Raw genomic sequence first — 19,593 nt, 5'->3', positions numbered from 1 at the left:
GTTTTGGACTAGCCTATCCTCTCATGGGGGATTCTCAGGGTTTTCTTTGTTTTCAAAAACCTTTCCTGAATGGCAGTCTAACTGCCAAAATAGTAAGATGCCAGCTTCCCTACTCACGTGCACACTATTTTGGCAGTTAGACTTAGCAACTGCCATTCAGAAAATGCTGAGAAGATTCAGAAAATCCCCCATGAGGAGATGGACCAGTCCAAAACCTGTCGGTTCTGTCAGATTTAAACTGATCATTTTTTTTTTTTTGCGATAGTGGCCCTTTAAAGAGAACCTGAACTGAAAATTAAAAGTCAAAATAAAACATACACACGTCATACTTACCTCCTGTGTAGTCTACTCATCAACCCCTTTCTCTTCTCCTGCATCCTGTTTGTTCCCTGTGATCAATGGAATTCTCCGTCCTCCATTTTGAAAATGGCCATTACCCCCATAACAGCTTCCTGGTCAGCACACTGTTAAACTGTAATATCGCCCACTTGAACCATAGGGAAACATGGACATTATCTTGCACATTCAGTTGTAACTGACAGCAGTTGATATATAGCTGACAGCAACTGGTATATTTCAGTTCTGACAAAATCTTGTCAGAACTGGAAGGGATCACTGTAAGAAGAAAATGGTGAGCTTCTGAGTGGAATTGCTGGTGAGGTTAGTATGTAATATTAATTTGCAGCTACATCATGTGTTTATTTTAAATAATTTTACTCAGTTCATGTTCCCTTTAACCACTTGAGGACCCACCCTTTACCCCCCCTTAAGGACCAGCGCTGTGTTGAGTGATCTGTGCTGGGTGGGCTCTGCAGCCCCCAGCACAGATCATGTAGCAGGCAGAGAGATCAGATCACCCCCCTTTTTTCCCCATTAGGGGGATGATGTGCTGGGGGGGTCCGATCTCTCCTGCCTGCATGTGGCTGGCGGGGGGGGGGGGGGGCACCTCAAAGCCCCCCTCCGTGGCAAAATTCCCCCCTCCCTCTCCTACCTGCTCCCCCCCGGAGATCAGGGCTGCACAGGACGCTATCCTTCCTGTGCAGCCAGTGACAGGACGTCCCCTGTCACATGGCGGCGATCCCCGGCCGCTGATTGGCCGGGGATCGCCGATCTGCCTTACGGCGCTGCTGCGCAGCAGCGCCGTCCAATGTAAACAAAGCGGATTATTTCCGCTTGTGTTTACATTTAGCCTGCGAGCCGTCATCGGCGGCCCGCAGGCTATTCACGGAGCCCCCCGCCGTGAATTGACAGGAAGCAGCCGCTCGCGCGAGCGGCTGCTTCCTGATTAATCAGCCTGCAGCTGGCGATGCAATACTGCGTCGCTGGTCCTGCAGCTGCCACTTTGCCGACGCGCGGTATGAGTGCGCGGTCGGCAAGTGGTTAAGAGCAGTGCACACAGAAGTTTAACAGCACAATGCTCCACCACAATTACATTCATGGTATCCTAAGGAAACCAACGAGCATCAGTATTGCTACAAGAGGGTGCTTTTCTCACACATGTATTCCCAGAGGAAGGAATATCGCAACTGACCTCATCTTGTGCAGTAAATAATGCAATCAAGTAAGACATAACTATAAAGCAGAGCTGTAGGGAGAGATTTGGTCATAGTAAAATATTGGTAAATATTACCGATATTTTACTATATTGATTTAGTAGAATATCAGTAACACTACCAATATATTTTTTTTTTTTGAAAAAACATTTTTATTTAACATATCAAACATAACGTATCAAACATACATACAAAAACCCTGGTCTCCCATGAACAAGGTCAGCCCCCTCCCCCCCCCCAACATAAGATCAGTAGATTGCATTCCAATGATCAATAACATGCTATTGAAGCATTAATTAGGAACACTACCAATATTCAATTACCGCAATACTGCACCCTTCTCAACTTGTGGCTTTTTTTGAATGTATGCCTGTGTGCCCCCACTGGGATTGTGCTTACATCCCCACTAAGCTCTGTGTGCTGGTTGGAAGCCAATTTTATTGGTTCCTGACCCTGTGATCATTGTGACACAATCAGTGATCACAAAGGAAAAATTGAAAAACAAAAAGGTTGTGGTCCTTATGGGTCCAAATCCTGCAGGTCCAAAAGGAGTTAAGAAACTTAAGGTAATGAATGTTCCGTATGAAGGGAAGAAAGACATAAGGACAGAAGTTTTTACCTGTCCGGTCGAAAGGCCCTCAAATCCATCAGACACTACGTAGATTTTATGCCCCTGTGAAATTCCAATTCGTACAGCGGACCGAACTGCTGCATTCATTCCTGCAGCCGGGGCGCCAACATTTAAGATTGCAATATTGAAATTGCTCTTTGAGGGGATAATAAAAAATATATTAGTAAAGAAGATTATTATATTAAGACAAAGATTTTTATTATGCTGCAAATACAGAAATTTTAAGAATGGTGCTCAAAGTGTGTTCATGAGAAAAAAAAAAAAAAAGTCATGCTGAACCTTGCAAACGTTCTAGGCAATTTATTGGTGCTGTGCAATTTACCTCCTGGAAATTGAACCACCAAACAAATGCATTTATAGCTTTATATACAAGGTCAACTGAAATTAAGAACTCCAACCAGTCTTCACAAGAGGTTTCCAGTAGACCATACCACCCATAAGTGTTTCATCTGTACAAGTCAGACATCTAGGTATGAAAGGACCACTAATGGTAGCCACACACTTATCAATTTTTCAGTTTGATTACAGGCATATTCAATCACTCTGATCTGGTGTACTTTTTTATCTTTTACTGTAACCATTTTGATTTTTTTCTTGTTTTTCTTTCAGTTATTTTATTTAAATGATTAGGCACTACATAGAATTCAATACATTACTGTATGATAAATATCTTCTTTACAAGTCGGAAGTTGTCATACACTATTAGGGCCCGTTTCCACTGCTGCGGAAATCGTGCTGAATCCGCAGAGTTTCTCCGCAAGCAAATCGTGCGGGGAAACTCTGCCATAGGGGATAATGCTGCCACCATCCGAATCGCTCTTGCCTTAGCGATTCAGCCAACATTGCAGCATTTTTCCGTGCCGGAGGCAGGGAATCCCATAGCCATGCATGGCTTTCGGGATTCGGCTGTGTACTCTCACAGGAAGGAAGTCCTGCTGTGCGTCTCACAGGATGCACGGTCGCTAGTGGAAACGAGCCCTTAAAGAGAGAGTCTAAAGCCATAAAAATTACATTTTTATTTGCCAGTTATCATAGCTGATCATAGCGGATACGCCACATCCCCGCGGCAGAAGAAGGTATTTATCCACCCAAAATCCCGGGGCACAATTCCACGACTTTCCAGGTCGTAGATTTTGCTGCCCGGGGGAGGCAGAGCTTTGCGCTGTAGCTCTGCCTCCAGTCCAGTCAATCTCCGCCTCTAATCGGTAGGATTGGAGAATTTTGCATTGGATATTTCGGGGGGATAGTTTGTTCTGCCGTGGGAATGTGGCATATTGGCTAGGATCTTAATGCTTAATATAACTGGCCAATAAAAACATTTTTTTATGGCTTCAGACTCTCTTTAAGGTGTGTATATATACACACACACACACACACACACACACACACACACACACACACACACACACACACACTTGTGCAGGGATCAAGACTTGGGATTCCTTGGGCAACAGTTTGGGGCAGAGTGCTCCACAGACACATAGCTAACCTACATGCTAGCAATGCATTTTGTTGCTATGAGGGAAAAAGGAGGAACAACCATGGACCACATGATAGAGACTTTCAGCGGGAGGAGGTAACCTCGGCTTAGACGATCTCTTAGGCATGGGTCACAATTGGATTAATCGAATGCAGTTTTCCTGCATGCAGAAATGCTCCAGATGTGACAGCCATTGATAATCAATGGGCTGGCTCACATTAAAGCGGTTCCTGCATGCGTGGGAAAAAAATACTTTCACTCCAGGCACAATAAAAACATGCCATTTCAATTTTGTGAAGTTACCTGAAAATCTAATGGCTTTTGGTGTGAAAGAAGCTTATACATGTTCCAGTTGTTTTCAAAACTCCTGCAAGAAAAAAGGGTCAGTTAAATAGCTTATTGCATAGTTTTTAGAAATAATAGCTTGAAACAGTTAAATTTCAGATTTGTACACTCATTGAATTGAAATTGATCAAATCTGCTACACTGAGGGTAGGTCCACACTAGGCAGAATCGCATGTGTTTTCCACTATGTGCTATGGAAAATGCACATGCGAGTCTGCCTAGTGTGACTACTAAGTGCAGGAGAAAACAACTGATTTGGATTTTTTTTATTAGAGTTATCAATTGAACCCCAGTACAAAACAGATTACAAGCAGATTCAATCAAAACTCTCGAATCTGCAGAAAATAATTTAATTTACTTTTAAGAGTGTACAGGTAATGGTGCATTAATGCCTGCAAATTATTTTTAACACCTATCTAGAATTTAGTTTGTTTTAAACATCCTACTAAAGAATAAAAAGCAACAGACAGTTACAGGCTAGAAAAAGCAAAAGGAAATAAACCGTAATCCGAGCCTACATTGTGCAGCCTTCAAGTCCAACATGAACTGCAGCTGAATCCACTGCTATTACTGCATTTCCTCTCTCTACATTACTTCGACTGACCCAATGTCCAGGACGGGTTTTATCATTCCATCGTATGAAGTCAGATATAAAATGCACTTACTACTATTGGTCTAGAAAGAACCTTTTTTTCCAGACATTTGCCTCTTACCTTCCTCGCAACTGAATTGCATCTTCAAATTTCTTTTCTTCCATAGCTTTTTGCACATCTTTCGTCTTGGAAAATAAGAAACATTAAGTATTATTATTATTGATTTATAAAGTGCCAACATTTTCCGTGGCGCGGTACAAAGTAAGAAACAAACATAGGAGTAAAAAATAATACAGACAATGGTATACACCAATATACAAGATACATAATTAGTGACAAAATACAAAAATGATACAAAATGCAGAATAAAAAATACAGCATTGGTAATGACAGTGATAAAAGTACCATGATAAATAAAATGTATAATGATTTCCAAGCCACAAAAGGGCCACCCTTTTTTTTAAAATGAAAACAGTAGGTCATAATGAAATCTTACAGTGAGTGTGCAACTGAGTGGTTAATGTAAATTAAAGCTTCTAACTTAAGAGAACCTAATCTGAGAGGGATATGGATGTTTCAATTTAAACAATACCAGTTGCTGGCAGTCCTGCTGATCCCTATGGCTGCAGTAGTGGCTGAATCACACACCTGAAAAAAAGCATGCAGCTAATCCAGTCTGACTTCAGTCAGAGCACCTGATCTGCATGCTTGTTGAGGGGCTGTGGCTAAAAGTATTAGAGACACAGGATCAGCAGGAGAGTCAGGTAACTGGTATTATTTTAAAAGGAAAAATCCGTATCGTTCTCAGTTTAGGTTCCCTTTATCTAATTTCATTTAAAACTGCTCTTCCTCAAGCTAAGTACTCACTTGAAAGATCATTGAAAGATCACAGACCAATTTTACCGCCTTCCATGTAGTATGAGAGCATACTCTACACCAGGGGTGCCCATTAGGTAGTTCATGATCTACCGGTAGATCACAAGGACTTCATGGTAGATCCCAACCGCACTACATTTTCTATTCTGTATATACAATTGTGGTCCTAAAATTGTACATAGGTAGAACATTTTGACTTATTCGTTTTTAAAGTAGCTCACAAGCCCAAAAAGTGTGGGCACCCCTGCTCTACACAGTCTATTCTATTAAGCTTAGTACACCCATCAGATAAAAATCTTTGCAAGATTCTGTAAACAAAGATGCTGTACACATGCAAAAGATCAGTTCTTGCCGAAGGTCAGTTCCTGCAAAATGCATTCATAATCTATGATATCTGCAGCTCTCATATGCACCTTGTTTAACGGACCTTCATCTGCAGAGTAAAATGAGCCATAAATTACTTTTCTCCTATGTTGCTGTCACTTACAGTAAGTAGTAGAAATCTGACATTACGACAGATTTTGGACTAGCCCATCTTCCCATGGGGGGTTCTCAGGGTGTTCTTTATTTTTAAAAAATTCACTTAGTGAATGTCAGTTGCTCTGTCCAACTGCCAAAAAGTGTGCAGTGAGCAGGGAGGCGGGACAGCATCTTTGTATAAATCTTTTTTCAGGGAATGTCTTTATAAAGAATAAAGGCCATGCTTAGAATCCCCCATGAAGAGATGGACTAACCCAAAATCTGTCGGTAATGTTTCTACTACCTACTATAAGTGACAGCAACATAGAAGAAACGTAATGTATGGCTCATTTTACTCTGGAAGAAATGTACTTATTTTTATGTGTTTTAAATTTAAGATTTTGGCGACAGTTTTTTAAAATTAATAGCCTCTCATAGACTATCCCCAACTTGCACCAATAGATTTTAAACCAGATTTCTGCACCTAAACCAATATCAATCATACCGTCTCCTCTGCTAGCTTTGTACAGATTCAGTACCAAGCAAGACAGCCATCAACTGCGCACTGCTCATGATCAGGGTGCTACTGTCACACTCACATTACAATCACAAAGAGGACAGCCTTTCTCAATCATTGTTCAGAAAAACAATCCATGATAAATGGAGAAGGCCTTTTTGAAACTTTTTTCTTAAACTAACATCTACTCTATTCAAAATATTGTATAGTGCATAGGTATCTTTTATATGCTAAAGAAATAATAAAGCCAAACAAATACCTTGTGCCCCTGGAAATCACACATTTACTGTGTTTTTTTGGAATACAAGTTGCACCAGACTATAAAGGGGCCCATACACTGGTCGATTTCAGCCATCGAGCGATCAATTCTATACAATCGATCGATCAGAAATCGATTCTTTCAAATCTATTGTTCAATCGATTTGTGGCCGATTTTGATGTATTTGATCTGACAGGATGGAAGATCTAGGTCGATCTGCTGCTGGCAGACTATAGAGTTGCAGACTATAGAGTTGCATTGCATCTAATGGTCCAATAATGCATTTAGATAGATTTCCAATAGATTTCATTCTGAAATCTATTGGAAATCTGTTCCTAGTGTGTGGCACACATCATAAATTCCTGTCAGATTCGACTTGACAGGCATCTGACAAATCTATCTGATGGTCGAATCTGCTGCAAATCTATAAGTGTATGGCCACCTTAAGACGCACCTAGGTTTAGAGGACAATGATGAAAAAAAAAAAAACTAACCTGGTGCATCCATGGTGCAGGGGCATCTTATGCACCCCCCCCCCCCAATTATTGTTCCCCTTGTTCTTTTCTTGTACCTTAAAGAGGAGCTGTTAGGTATAAGGTCTCAGAGAAAATAAACACATATCAGTAGCTAAATATTGTCTGTACTTACATTACATATGCAGTTCACTGTCCACGTTTGGATTTCACAGAATTTTTATATAGTATATGCAGAGATTGATGCTCCTGACAGCTCATGGCAGGTTCCATGTTTGTCTGTCTCCTATGAAGCCAAATGTGTCCTCATGTCCTGCCTGCTTCCTGATGATTCCACTCACAGAAAAGCTCGTACTGAATAACACTACTGTGCAGTGAATATTAATTAGCCATGTGGCTAGGAACAATAGCGGACTCCTGCAGTGTACTCTGCCCGGAGAGTTATCAGTGCTGTGCGCTGGACTGAGTTACATGCTGTTGTAACTTGGCCCTGTAACTTCTCACTAGCAGCCGAGGGGAGGGCCCCAGAATGCTTTGCTGTATGTTATGCGGCCTCTCGTCCTTTTAAGAGCTTGGGAATACTGAGCCTTGCTGTCAGCACACATCAAAAGTAAGAGATTTTTAACTTCAGTATTGCCTTTTTGGCTTGCTTCTAAACTGTTTAACACAGGAGAATAGAGGTTTAAATTAGCTTTTGCAGCCCGACAGTTACTCTTAAATGTTTCTTAGATAGCAAAAAAGCAGTTGTGTGTGGCACTTCCTATTGGACTTACACGTGAGCTAGGCAGATCACATAGGTATATCGGAATCAATTTTATTTCGCCAAGTAAGTTTGCACCTACAAGGAATTTGTCTTGGCAGTTGCTTAACAAACACAAACAAAAACAATACAAGGACAGACAGTGTGTATATTACAAGTCAAGGACATTTATGCAAGTATAGTGGCAGTAAGCAATGCGTTAATTGTTCATTTACAGCTCTAACGTGGTTCAGCATTAAGTATGGCTACCGCTTGAGGAAAAAAGCTGTTCCTGTGTCTAGAGGTTTTGGTAGCGATTGACCGGAATCTTACTCCTGAAGGCATGCGCTGGAAGACGGAGTGAGCTGGGTGAGAGGGGTCAGAGGCAATTTTGGTTGCTCTCTTTCTGCACCTGCTAGCGTAAAGATCCTGCAGGGAAGGTAAGCTACAGCCAATTATCCTTTCCGCTGTTCGGATGATGCGCTGCAGCCTCACCTTTTCTAATGCTGAGCAGGAGCCGAACCATACAGTCATAGATGTTATGGTGGATTTGATAATTGCAGTGTAGAACTGCACCATTAAATTTTGAGGTAGGCCAAACTTTTTCAGCTGCTGTAGATGGTACATCCTCTGTTGCGCTTTCTTGACAATAGTGGCAGTGTTGTTGTCCCATTTTAGGTTGTGTGAGATAGTGGACCCAAGAAACTTGAATGACTACCTGGGTTATTGTGGATCCATTTATGGTTAATGGGAGGTGCTGGGGGGGGGGGGGAGATCTCCTAAAGTCTATTATCTCCATGGTTTTGAGAGCATTTAGTTCCAAGTTGTTGCTGCTGCACCAGGAGGAAAGCTGTCCCACCACATGCCTGTATGCAGACTCGTCCCCGTTTTCTATGAGACCAACTACTGTTGTGTCATCTGCAAACTTCAGAACCTTAACAGATGGATCTGTGGAGATGCAATCATTGGTGTACAGTGAGTAGAGCAGTGGGGAAAGCACACATCCCTGGGGTGCACCAGTACTGACTGTCAGAGAGCTTGATGTGTGTTTACCAAGTCTAACATGCTGTCTCCTGTCAGTTAGGAAATCGGTTATCCATTTGCAGATGGATTCAGGTATGTGTAGCTGGGAGAGCTTTCTGTGTAGCAGAGATGGCATTATGGTATTAAATGCAGAGCTGTAATCTATAAATAAAATCCTGGTGTAAGTTCCTGGGGTGTCTAGATGCTGTAGTACATAATGCATACACATGTTCACGGCATCATCTGCGGATCTATTAGGCCTGTAGGCAAATTGCAGAGTCCAGCAGGGGATCTGTGATAGATTTCAGATAAGCCATTAACAGTTTTTCGAATGCTTTCATGACCAATGATGTCAGGGCAACAGGTCTGTAATCATTTAAACATGTAGGTTTTGAATTTTTTTGGAATTGGTACAATAGTTGAGCTTTTAAAACAGGCCGGAACAATTGAGAGTTCGAGAGATGCTTTGAATATGTCTGTGAATACAGGAGCTAATCGATCGGCACAGAGTTTCAAGCATTTCGCAGACACGGTGTCTGGCCCCATTGCTTTCTTAGTGTTTTGTCTTTTGAAGAGTCTGTTTACATCTGATTGGCATATTGTTAGAGCATGCACATCTGGGGACAGGTCAATAGATTGAGTCTGGCCTCCTGTGTTGTGTAGATGCTGAGGCACCGCAGGGGGTGGAGAAGTTGGCTGGCAGGAAGAGTGTTCAGTTTGCCTGTTACACAGATGTAAATTATGCAGACTGACTTGGTGTGTTTGGCTTTTGTTGCTAGTGTCAAACCTGCAATAAAATGTATTCAGTTCATTTGCAAGCTGTAGATTGTGTAGTGAGGGCGGAGATTTCTTCCTGTAGCTGGTAATTTCATGCAGAGATTTCCATATTGTGAACGAGTCGGCGTTTGAACATTGTTTCTCAAGTTTTTTAGAATAATCTTTTTTTGCGTCAGTAATGGCTCTCTGCAGTTTGTATTTCGCAGCTTTGTAGAGGACTTTATTGCCTGTACGATATGCCCTTTCTTTATTGAGGCGCAGCTTCCTAAGATGTGATATAAACCAGGGTTTATCGTTTTTGTACCTGGTGCACTTTTTTGTGGGGATGCAGGACTCTTCACAAAAGGTAATATATGATGTCACAGCGTCAGTGTATTCATTTAGGTCACTGGTGGATTCTTTAAATATATTCCAGTTTGTTAAATCAAAGCAGCTCTGTAGTTTTTCTACAGCTTCACTCGTCCATTTCTTAACTGTGGTCACTACAGGTTTGGCAGTTTTTAGTCTTTGTATGTATGTTGGGATAAGCTGTATAACAGCATGATCAGAGTTCCCCCGAGCTGCCCTGCTGACAGAGTGATACGAGTCCTTAGTCGTAGTGTAACAGTGATCAAGTGTCTTACCTTCTCTAATTGCGCTTGTGACGTGTTGCCTGTATTTGGGGAGTTCTTTGGAAAGGTTAGCACTGTTGAAATCCCCTAGTATGATAAAAAAATAAAAAAAAAAAGAATCGGGATACTCCCTTTCCACCTCAGTGATTTGATCTGCGAGTTCCTGGAGCGCAGACTGCATACATGTTTGTGGAGGGATGTACACAGCAACGTATACATTCCGTGACCATGCAACACCATATGCTGCTAGATCCAACAGTGACTTGGACGTGTGCTCTGCAGCTAGTAGGAAATGCAGATAGCACAATCTTGCTCAAGAGAGAAAAAAAAAGGGAGGGCAAGCGTGCACCTTCCGTCCCACAAATTCATTCATGTGATGTGACAGTCAATATTCATGACACTCAAATACAGATCAAGTGCAATAGCGGTGTATATCCAAACATAGCTTACAGTGAACAGTGTAGGAGGTGGGTGGTAGGCACTAAGGTGGTGGAGCGATGACCGTGTCACGTCGGTATGAAGCTTGGTCACGCTGCGTACCACACGTCTTATGGACCTCCCTCCCCCCCCAATTATTGTACCCCCTGTTCTTTTCTTGTACCTCCTGTCCCCTTCCTTCTGTGTCCTCCTCTGTCCTCATGTCGTTCTGTCCCCCCTGTGCCCTCATTCCCTACATACTTTGTGATCTGGTGTGCCTGTCCCCTCCAGTGTCCGCTGTCCCGTCTCCCTGCCCCCTTCACTGTCTTGAGGGCGGGGCCAGAGCTCTGTCATAGGGGCCCATCGCTGCAGTGATTGCCCCCCTATGACAGAGCCACGGTCCCGCCCACAAGACCTTCGGCTGCTATTAGGAAGTGAAAAGGGAGAACGGAGGGCTGTGATTGGTGATCTGGGGCAGCGCCCCCTGCCTGAGTCGTTGATTATTCCTAAAGTTGAGCGGCTACTTCCGTAGCCTGAAGAAACTTTGGGGTAACAGCGGCCTTCACTTTCTGTATGTAACAGGCAGGGCCGGAGCTACCATAGGAAAAAATGGGCAATTGCCTCAGGGCCCCAGAGCCTGTAGGGGCCTCCAAGGTGTCCCTCCCCCATCTTAACTGTTGCTCCCCAGAGACTCTGCAGAGTCTGTTAAGTTGGGAGGTGATTGGGGGAGGGTCAGCAGCCAGCTCAGGGACCCAGTGGACTCTGGAAGGGGGGAGGGGGGGGGGGGAGAAGGACAGTGGACATCGGAGGGGACAGGGGAATCTGAAAATGTAGTACTTAGACTATAAGACGCATGACACCTCCTCCTCCCCCCCCCCCCCCTCCACCACACACTTTTGGGGGAGAAAAGGGTCTTATAAACCAAAATAATACGGTATTTGATTTATAAAGCGCCAACATATTCCATGGAGCTATACAAACTTAGAAACAGACATGGGCTATAACATATATAGATGTTTGAACAGAGGCGCCAAAATAGGGTAAAAACGTCTAAAAACCATTTAAAAGGGGGAAGCTATGGTGGACTTACCTCCCTCAAAGAAGAACAGACAAAAATATAAAAAAAAAACATTTATTAAGCTCCACTTTGCAATATAACATAGTACACACACACACACACCTATCTATCTAGTGTGTATGTACTCTCTGTGTCTGTGTGGGTTTCCTCCGGGAACTCCAGTTTCCTCACACACCCCCAAAACATACAGATTAGTTTATTGGCTTCCCCTAATTTGGACCTAGACTATGATGCATACACTACATGATACATACATACACACATACATACATAGACATGTGACTATGGTAGAGATTAGATTGTGAGCCCCTCTGAGGGACAGTTAATGAGACTCTGAAGTCTCCTAAAATTCAGCTTTTTATTGCAAAAAAACCTCTAACATTATTGCCCTAACTAAAACGCTGCATCCCCGCGGCTGAACTAACTAAATCTCCTCAAACTCCCCCGGGCACACTGCGCTTCCGTGAGAGGCAGAGCTTTCAGCTGCAGCTCTGCCTCTACATTCGTCTATCAGCGCAGATCGCCACCTCCGCCCACCCCTCTCAGTCTTCCTTCACTGAGAGAGGCGGCGATATGCGCGGATTGACGTGCATGGAGGCAGAGCTGCCGCCGAAACCTCTGCCTCCCGGGGCAGCAAAATCCACGACCAAGAAAGTTGTGGATTTTGCGAGGGGAGTTTGGGGGGGATTTAGTTAGTGTTCAGCTGCAGGGATGCAGTGTTTTAGTTAGGGCAATAATGTTAAAGAGGTTTTTGCAACTGGTGCAGAGACAACAACCTAGTACCCAACGCTGCTAAAACCGTTGAACTAGTCGTGGACTTCAGGAAGAATCCTCCCCCCTCCCACCTGTCCTCATTGAGGATACCAAAGTCTCTAGGGTGACATCTGTGCGGTTCCTTGGAATGACTCTTTCCAACAACCTGAAGTGGGGGCAGAACACCACCAACATTCAGAAGAAATCTCAGCAGAGGTGGTTGTTCTTGCGCCAACTAAAGAGATTCGGCATGCCCAGGAAGCTGCTGGCCAGCTTCTATACTGCCACCATAGAATCCATCCTCTGCTCCTCAATCATTGTATGGTTAACGGCCAGTGAAAAATACAAACTACAGAGAGTCATAACTGACGCAGAGAGGATCATCGGGTCTCCTCTTCCACCACTTGATCTACTCCACTCCGGTTGGACGATGAAGAGGGCCACTGTGATCTCCCGTGACCCCTCCCACCCAGGCAGACACTACTTCAAGCTCCTCCCATTGGGCCGCCGCTACAGGACTATACCATGCAAAACCTCCAGACGGAAGAACACCTTCTTCCCCCAAGCGGTTCGGCTGCTGAACTCCAACCTCCCCCCGTCAGGCCCGCCTTCTGGCATGCCCTAGCGGGGCCTTCCAGCCAGTTCTCACCGCTAACCTCCCTGGTTCTCACTGCCCTGGGCAGTATGGGGGCCACCATCATCGTTATTACTACTATTATTGTCCTAACTATTATTAGTATTGGACTGTTCCTGCATGACAAGAAGAACACTAACTGATGACCGGGGTCTGTTACTAACGAGGGTCAGACCTATACCAATACTGTAATTCCAACTGTTTGTGTTGTGTTGTACGTCTTGTCTTCCTATACTATGCCTATGCCATGTGTACCACAAATAATTCCGAGTACAGCTCTGCTGTACTTGGCGAAATAAAACTGATTCTGATTCTGCAATAAAAAGGGTTTTTGCAATAAAATGCTGAATTTTAGGAGACTTCAGTGTCTCTTTAAGAGAAAAAAAAAAAAAAGACTTATGCATACACATATTCTGTACAAGATGTCGGCGCCATGTATCTACTAAATAATAATAATAGTAATAAAATATTATATTTGCAGAATGTGTCCTTAAAGGGAACCTTACCTGAGAGGGATATGGATGTTTCCTTCCATACCATAGGTTTTTCCACTTCAAGACCAGAGCAATTTTCACATAACGCTTCTCCCATTCATTCGCCCATTACTTTATGTCTATTTATCACACTGAAACAATCTATATATTATTTTTGCGAGACAAACTAGGCTTTTTTTGGGCAGTACTTTTTACTAAGAATTATTTTATTATATATGCATTTTACAGGGAAGAAGAAAAAAATTGCCGAAATTCATCATTTCTCAGCTTTCAGCAATTGTAGTTTAAAAATAAAATGTGCTATAGCAGATAAAACAAAAAAAACATTTTATCTGCCCATTTATCCCAATTATTACAATGCTTAAATTGCGTCCCTAGTACAATATATGGCGATAATATTTTATTTGAAAATAAAGGTGTATTTTTTCAGTTTACTTTTTTTTTTTTATACTATAGAAATAATTATAAGCTTTTATTTACAAAAGCAACAGCAATATACCCTCATAACATACATATATAAAAAGTCCCTAAGGTAACCATTTATGTACAGGGTGGACTATTTATATGGATACGCGTTAATAAAATGGGAATGGTTGGTGATATTAACTTCCTGTTTGTGGCACATTAGTATATGTGAGGGGGAAAACTTTTCAAGATGGGTGGTGACCATGGTGGCCATTTTGAAGTCGGCCATTTTGAATCCAACTTTTGTTTTTTTCAATAGGAAGAGGGTAATGGGACACATCAAACTTATTGGGAATTTCACAAGAAAAACAATGGTGTGCTTGGTTTTAACGTAACTTTATTCTTTCATGAGTTATTTACAAGTTTCTCTTTGTTTACAGTCATTAACATGCCGCCGAGGTTAACACATGAGGAGCGGCTAGAAATTGTGTTGATGTCCGGTGAACGCAGTAACCGGGTCATTGCAGCAGATTTCAATACAAGACGCCCTACGAGACCACCCATCTCCCATGATACAGTTAGCAAACTGCTTGCTAAGTTTTGTGAAACTGGTTCAGTGTTGGATTTGCCAAAATGTGGAAGCATGAAATCTGTCACTAAGGAAGAAACATCAGTGGCTGTCCTAGCTTCATTCAGCAAGAGCCCACAGCGTAGCACTCGCCGCATTTCACTAGAGAGTGGCATTAGTCGAACATCCCTTCAGCAGATATTAGCCACTCACAAATGGCACCCTTACAAACTCCAGCTACTGCAGCATCTCAACGAGGATGACCCAGATCGGCGCACTGAATTTGCAGAATGGGAAAAACAAAAATTGGAACTGGACCCTCAGTTTACGCAGAAGATTTTGTTCAGTGATGAGGCAAATTTAAGAAAGGTGAAGTTAAACAAAACCACCGCTATTTTTCTGACACTAACCCACATTGGATAGATCCCTCCAAGACTGTTGGAACAAAAAAATTGATGGTATGGTGTAGTATATGGAGTACAAAGATAGTGGGGCCATTTTTCATCAATGGAAACCTCAAGGCCACTGGATATACGAAATTGCTACATGTGTTTCCCTCTTTATGCACTGAAGCTGGCACATTCCCTGAGTTTTTCCAGCAAGATGGTGCACCACCACATTATGGGTGTCAGGTCCGAGCATTCCTAGATGAACAGTTTCCTGGCAAGTGGATTAGTCGTCGTGGGCCAGTTGAATGGCCCCCAAGGTCTCCCGGTCTGACCCCCTTAGACTTTTATCTTTGGGGTCATCTGAAGGCAGTTGTCTATGCTGTGAAGATACGAGATGTGCAGCACCTGAAACTATGAATACTGGAAGCCTGTGCTAGCATTTCTCCTGCGGTGTTGCTATCAGTGTGTGAAGAGTGGGAGAAGAGGGTTGCATTGACAATCCAACACAATGGGCAGCACATTGAACACATTTTATAAGTGGTCAGAAACTTGTAAATAACGAATGAAAGAATAAAGTTACGTTAAAACCAAGCACACCATTGTTTTTCTTGTGAAATTCCCAATAAGTTTGATGTGTCACATGACCCTCTTCCTATTTGAATAAAAAGTTAGATTCAAAATGGCCGACTTCAAAATCACCACCATGGTCACCACCCATCTTGAAAATGTTTCCCCCTCACATATAGTAATGTGCCACAAACAGGAGGGCCTGGTGCACACCAGAGGAGTTTTTCTGAGCGTTTTGAGTTTTTAAATCTGCTGCTAATGTTATACTATGTGTCTGTGCACACTGGAGCAATGAGGTTTTGTAAAAAAAAAAACCCATAGCATTACATTGGGAAGAGCTTTTAGAGGTTTCAAAAGCTCTTCCCAATGTAATGCTATGGGTTTTTTTTACAAAACCTCATTGCTCCAGTGTGCACAGACACATAGGATACCATTAGCAGCAGATTTAAAAACTCAAAACGCTCAGAAAAACTCCTCTGGTGTGCACCAGGCCGAAGTTAATATCACCAATTCCCCATATAAATGGCCCACCCTGTAGTTTTTTTTTTTTAATGTTGTAATTTTATTTATTTATTTTTACAAGTTTTATTTTGGTAACTATGGGGTAGGGGTGGAAGGGGTTAAAAAATAAATATTTAATAAAAGTTTGAATGTAAAAGTGTCTTATGGTATATTTGGGTGCATTTGGCTGTATTTTCCTTTTTGGCCGCAAGATGGCACTACACTTAGTTTACTGTCTGCTGTTTACAGCAGATAGGAAGGAAAATGTTTGTAACAGTTTCCTTGGGGTTATGAATGAGCGATGCATCTCTCCCATTCATAACGGCACAGTGATCGGGGCTGAGAATAAATCGATTCTCATGCCCTGATCACGGAAGAACGGGGATACGGCGGAAACGACGCAGGAATCGCGATTGGTGGTGGTAAGTAAACAGTGCGTATATATACGCCCCTGCTCTGCTAGTGCTAAACACAGGGGTGTATACATTTGTATCAAAAATCAGGAACTGGTTAAACAATACCAGTTACTTGGCAGTCCTGCTGATCTCTTTGGCTGTAGTAGTGGCTGATTCACACACCTGAAACAAGCATGCAGCTAATCCAGTCTGACTTCAGTCAGAGCACCTGATCTGCATGCTTGTTGAGGGGCTGTGGCTAAAAGTATTAGAGACACAAGATCAGCAGGAAAGGTCAGTTTAGACTTACCTGGTAAAGATGTTTCTAAACATCTCAGTGTACGGCAGGAAAAGGAGAGACTCCAGGCTCCTCCTCCAAGGGAAACACAATTGACAAGAAGTTTAAAAGGCCCCCACCCCCTGCTACCCTCAGTATATAGACAAGAAATCCGGCCAATGAGACACCCAAACGTGACCCAGACTCCTGTCTACTGCTCAATCCACACCAAAACAGTGCAAAAAAAGTCAGGAAGAAAGGATAGAAGGCAGCATAGAGGGAGGGATGTAGTATGCCGTACACTGAGATGTTTAGAAACATCTTTACCAGGTAAGTCTAAACTGACCTTTCTCTAACCATCTCAGTGTACGGCAGGAAAAGGAGAGATAGGCAAGTAACCCCATACTCACATGAGGGAGGGACTGCTGCCTGAAGCACCTTTCGACCAAAATGTTGGCCCTGACTGAAGAAGAGTCCCATCTAAAATGCATATCTGGACCAATCAGTCTTTGGTTCTCCCAAAAAGCTTATCGCTTCAATTCTCTGTAGATTGAAAATAATGCAAGGCTAACGAGCCTATGCGAATGAGCGCAAGGCTAACGAGCCTATGCGAATGAGCGCAAGGCTAACGAGCCTATGCGAATGAGCGCAAGGTCAACGAGCCTATGCGAATGAGCGCAAGGCTAACGAGCCTATGCGAATGAGCGCAAGGCTAACGAGCCTATGCGAATGAGCGCAAGGCTAACGAGCCTATGCGAATGAGCGCAAGGCTAACGAGCCTATGCGAATGAGCGCAAGGCTAACGAGCCTATGCGAATGAGCGCAAGGCTAACGAGCCTATGCGAATGAGCGCAAGGCTAACGAGCCTATGCGAATGAGCGCAAGGCTAACGAGCCTATGCGAATGAGCGCAAGGCTAACGAGCCTATGCGAATGAGCGCAAGGCTAACGAGCCTATGCGAATGAGCGCAAGGCTAACGAGCCTATGCGAATGAGCGCAAGGCTAACGAGCCTATGCGAATGAGCGCAAGGCTAACGAGCCTATGCGAATGAGCGCAAGGCTAACGAGCCTATGCGAATGAGCGCAAGGCTAACGAGCCTATGCGAATGAGCGCAAGGCTAACGAGCCTATGCGAATGAGCGCAAGGCTAACAGGCCTATGCGAATGAACGCAAGGCTAACGAGCCTATGCGAATGAACGCAAGGCAAACAGGCCTATGCGAATGAACGCAAGGCTAACGAGCCTATGCGAATGAACGCAAGGCAAACAGGCCTATGCGAATGAACGCAAGGCAAACAGGCCTATGCGAATGAACGCAAGGCAAACAGGCCTATGCGAATGAACGCAAGGCAAACAGGCCTATGCGAATGAACGCAAGGCAAACAGGCCTATGCGAATGAACGCAAGGCAAACAGGCCTATGCGAATGAACGCAAGGCAAACAGGCCTATGCGAATGAACGCAAGGCAAACAGGCCTATGCGAATGAACGCAAGGCAAACAGGCCTATGCGAATGAACGCAAGGCAAACAGGCCTATGCGAATGAACGCAAGGCAAACAGGCCTATGCGAATGAACGCAAGGCAAACAGGCCTATGCGAATGAACGCAAGGCAAACAGGCCTATGCGAATGAACGCAAGGCAAACAGGCCTATGCGAATGAACGCAAGGCAAACAGGCCTATGCGAATGAACGCAAGGCTAACAGGCCTATGCGAATGAACGCAAGGCTAACAGGCCTATGCGAATGAACGCAAGGCTAACAGGCCTATGCGAATGAACGCAAGGCTAACAGGCCTATGCGAATGAACGCAAGGCTAACAGGCCTATGCGAATGAACGCAAGGCTAACAGGCCTATGCGAATGAACGCAAGGCTAACAGGCCTATGCGAATGAACGCAAGGCTAACAGGCCTATGCGAATGAACGCAAGGCTAACAGGCCTATGCGAATGAACGCAAGGCTAACAGGCCTATGCGAATGAACGCAAGGCTAACAGGCCTATGCGAATGAACGCAAGGCTAACAGGCCTATGCGAATGAACGCAAGGCTAACAGGCCTATGCGAATGAACGCAAGGCTAACAGGCCTATGCGAATGAACGCAAGGCTAACAGGCCTATGCGAATGAACGCAAGGCTAACAGGCCTATGCGAATGAACGCAAGGCTAACAGGCCTATGCGAATGAACGCAAGGCTAACAGGCCTATGCGAATGAACGCAAGGCTAACAGGCCTATGCGAATGAACGCAAGGCTAACAGGCCTATGCGAATGAACGCAAGGCTAACAGGCCTATGCGAATGAACGCAAGGCTAACAGGCCTATGCGAATGAACGCAAGGCTAACAGGCCTATGCGAATGAACGCAAGGCTAACAGGCCTATGCGAATGAACGCAAGGCTAACAGGCCTATGCGAATGAACGCAAGGCTAACAGGCCTATGCGAATGAACGCAAGGCTAACAGGCCTATGCGAATGAACGCAAAGCTATCAAGCGTCTGCAAAATGAAAGCAAAGCTATCAAGCGTCTGCAAAATGAAAGCAAAGCTATCAAGCGTCTGCAAAATGAAAGCAAAGCTATCAAGCGTCTGCAAAATGAAAGCAAAGCTATCAAGCGTCTGCAAAATGAAAGCAAAGCTATCAAGCGTCTGCAAATGAAAGCAAAGCTATCAAGCGTCTGCAAATGAAAGCAAAGCTATCAAGCGTCTGCAAATGAAAGCAAAGCTATCCAGCGTCTGCAAATGAAAGCAAAGCTATCAAGCGTCTGCAAATGAACGCAAAGCTA

At 43.7% G+C, this 19,593-nt stretch overlaps 1 protein-coding gene across 2 annotated transcripts in view; it reads right to left on the bottom strand.

The window, feature by feature from the left end:
• The window catches only part of PFKL (phosphofructokinase, liver type), a 184,693-nt gene that overhangs the window by 58,298 nt on the left and 106,802 nt on the right, over positions 1–19,593 (bottom strand). For both annotated transcript variants that reach the window (XM_068244841.1, XM_068244842.1), the window contains exons 11-13: positions 4,723–4,787; positions 3,968–4,031; positions 2,173–2,319 (exon numbers count right to left, since the gene is read on the bottom strand). In XM_068244841.1, coding sequence (XP_068100942.1) covers positions 2,173–2,319; positions 3,968–4,031; positions 4,723–4,787 — 276 coding nt within the window. The remainder of the gene's footprint in view (positions 1–2,172; positions 2,320–3,967; positions 4,032–4,722; positions 4,788–19,593) is intronic.

This window comes from Hyperolius riggenbachi, chromosome 7 (assembly GCF_040937935.1).
Source record: "Hyperolius riggenbachi isolate aHypRig1 chromosome 7, aHypRig1.pri, whole genome shotgun sequence".
NCBI classification, from domain to species: Eukaryota; Metazoa; Chordata; class Amphibia; order Anura; family Hyperoliidae; genus Hyperolius; species Hyperolius riggenbachi.
This window is presented reverse-complemented; position numbering and strand designations above follow the sequence as displayed.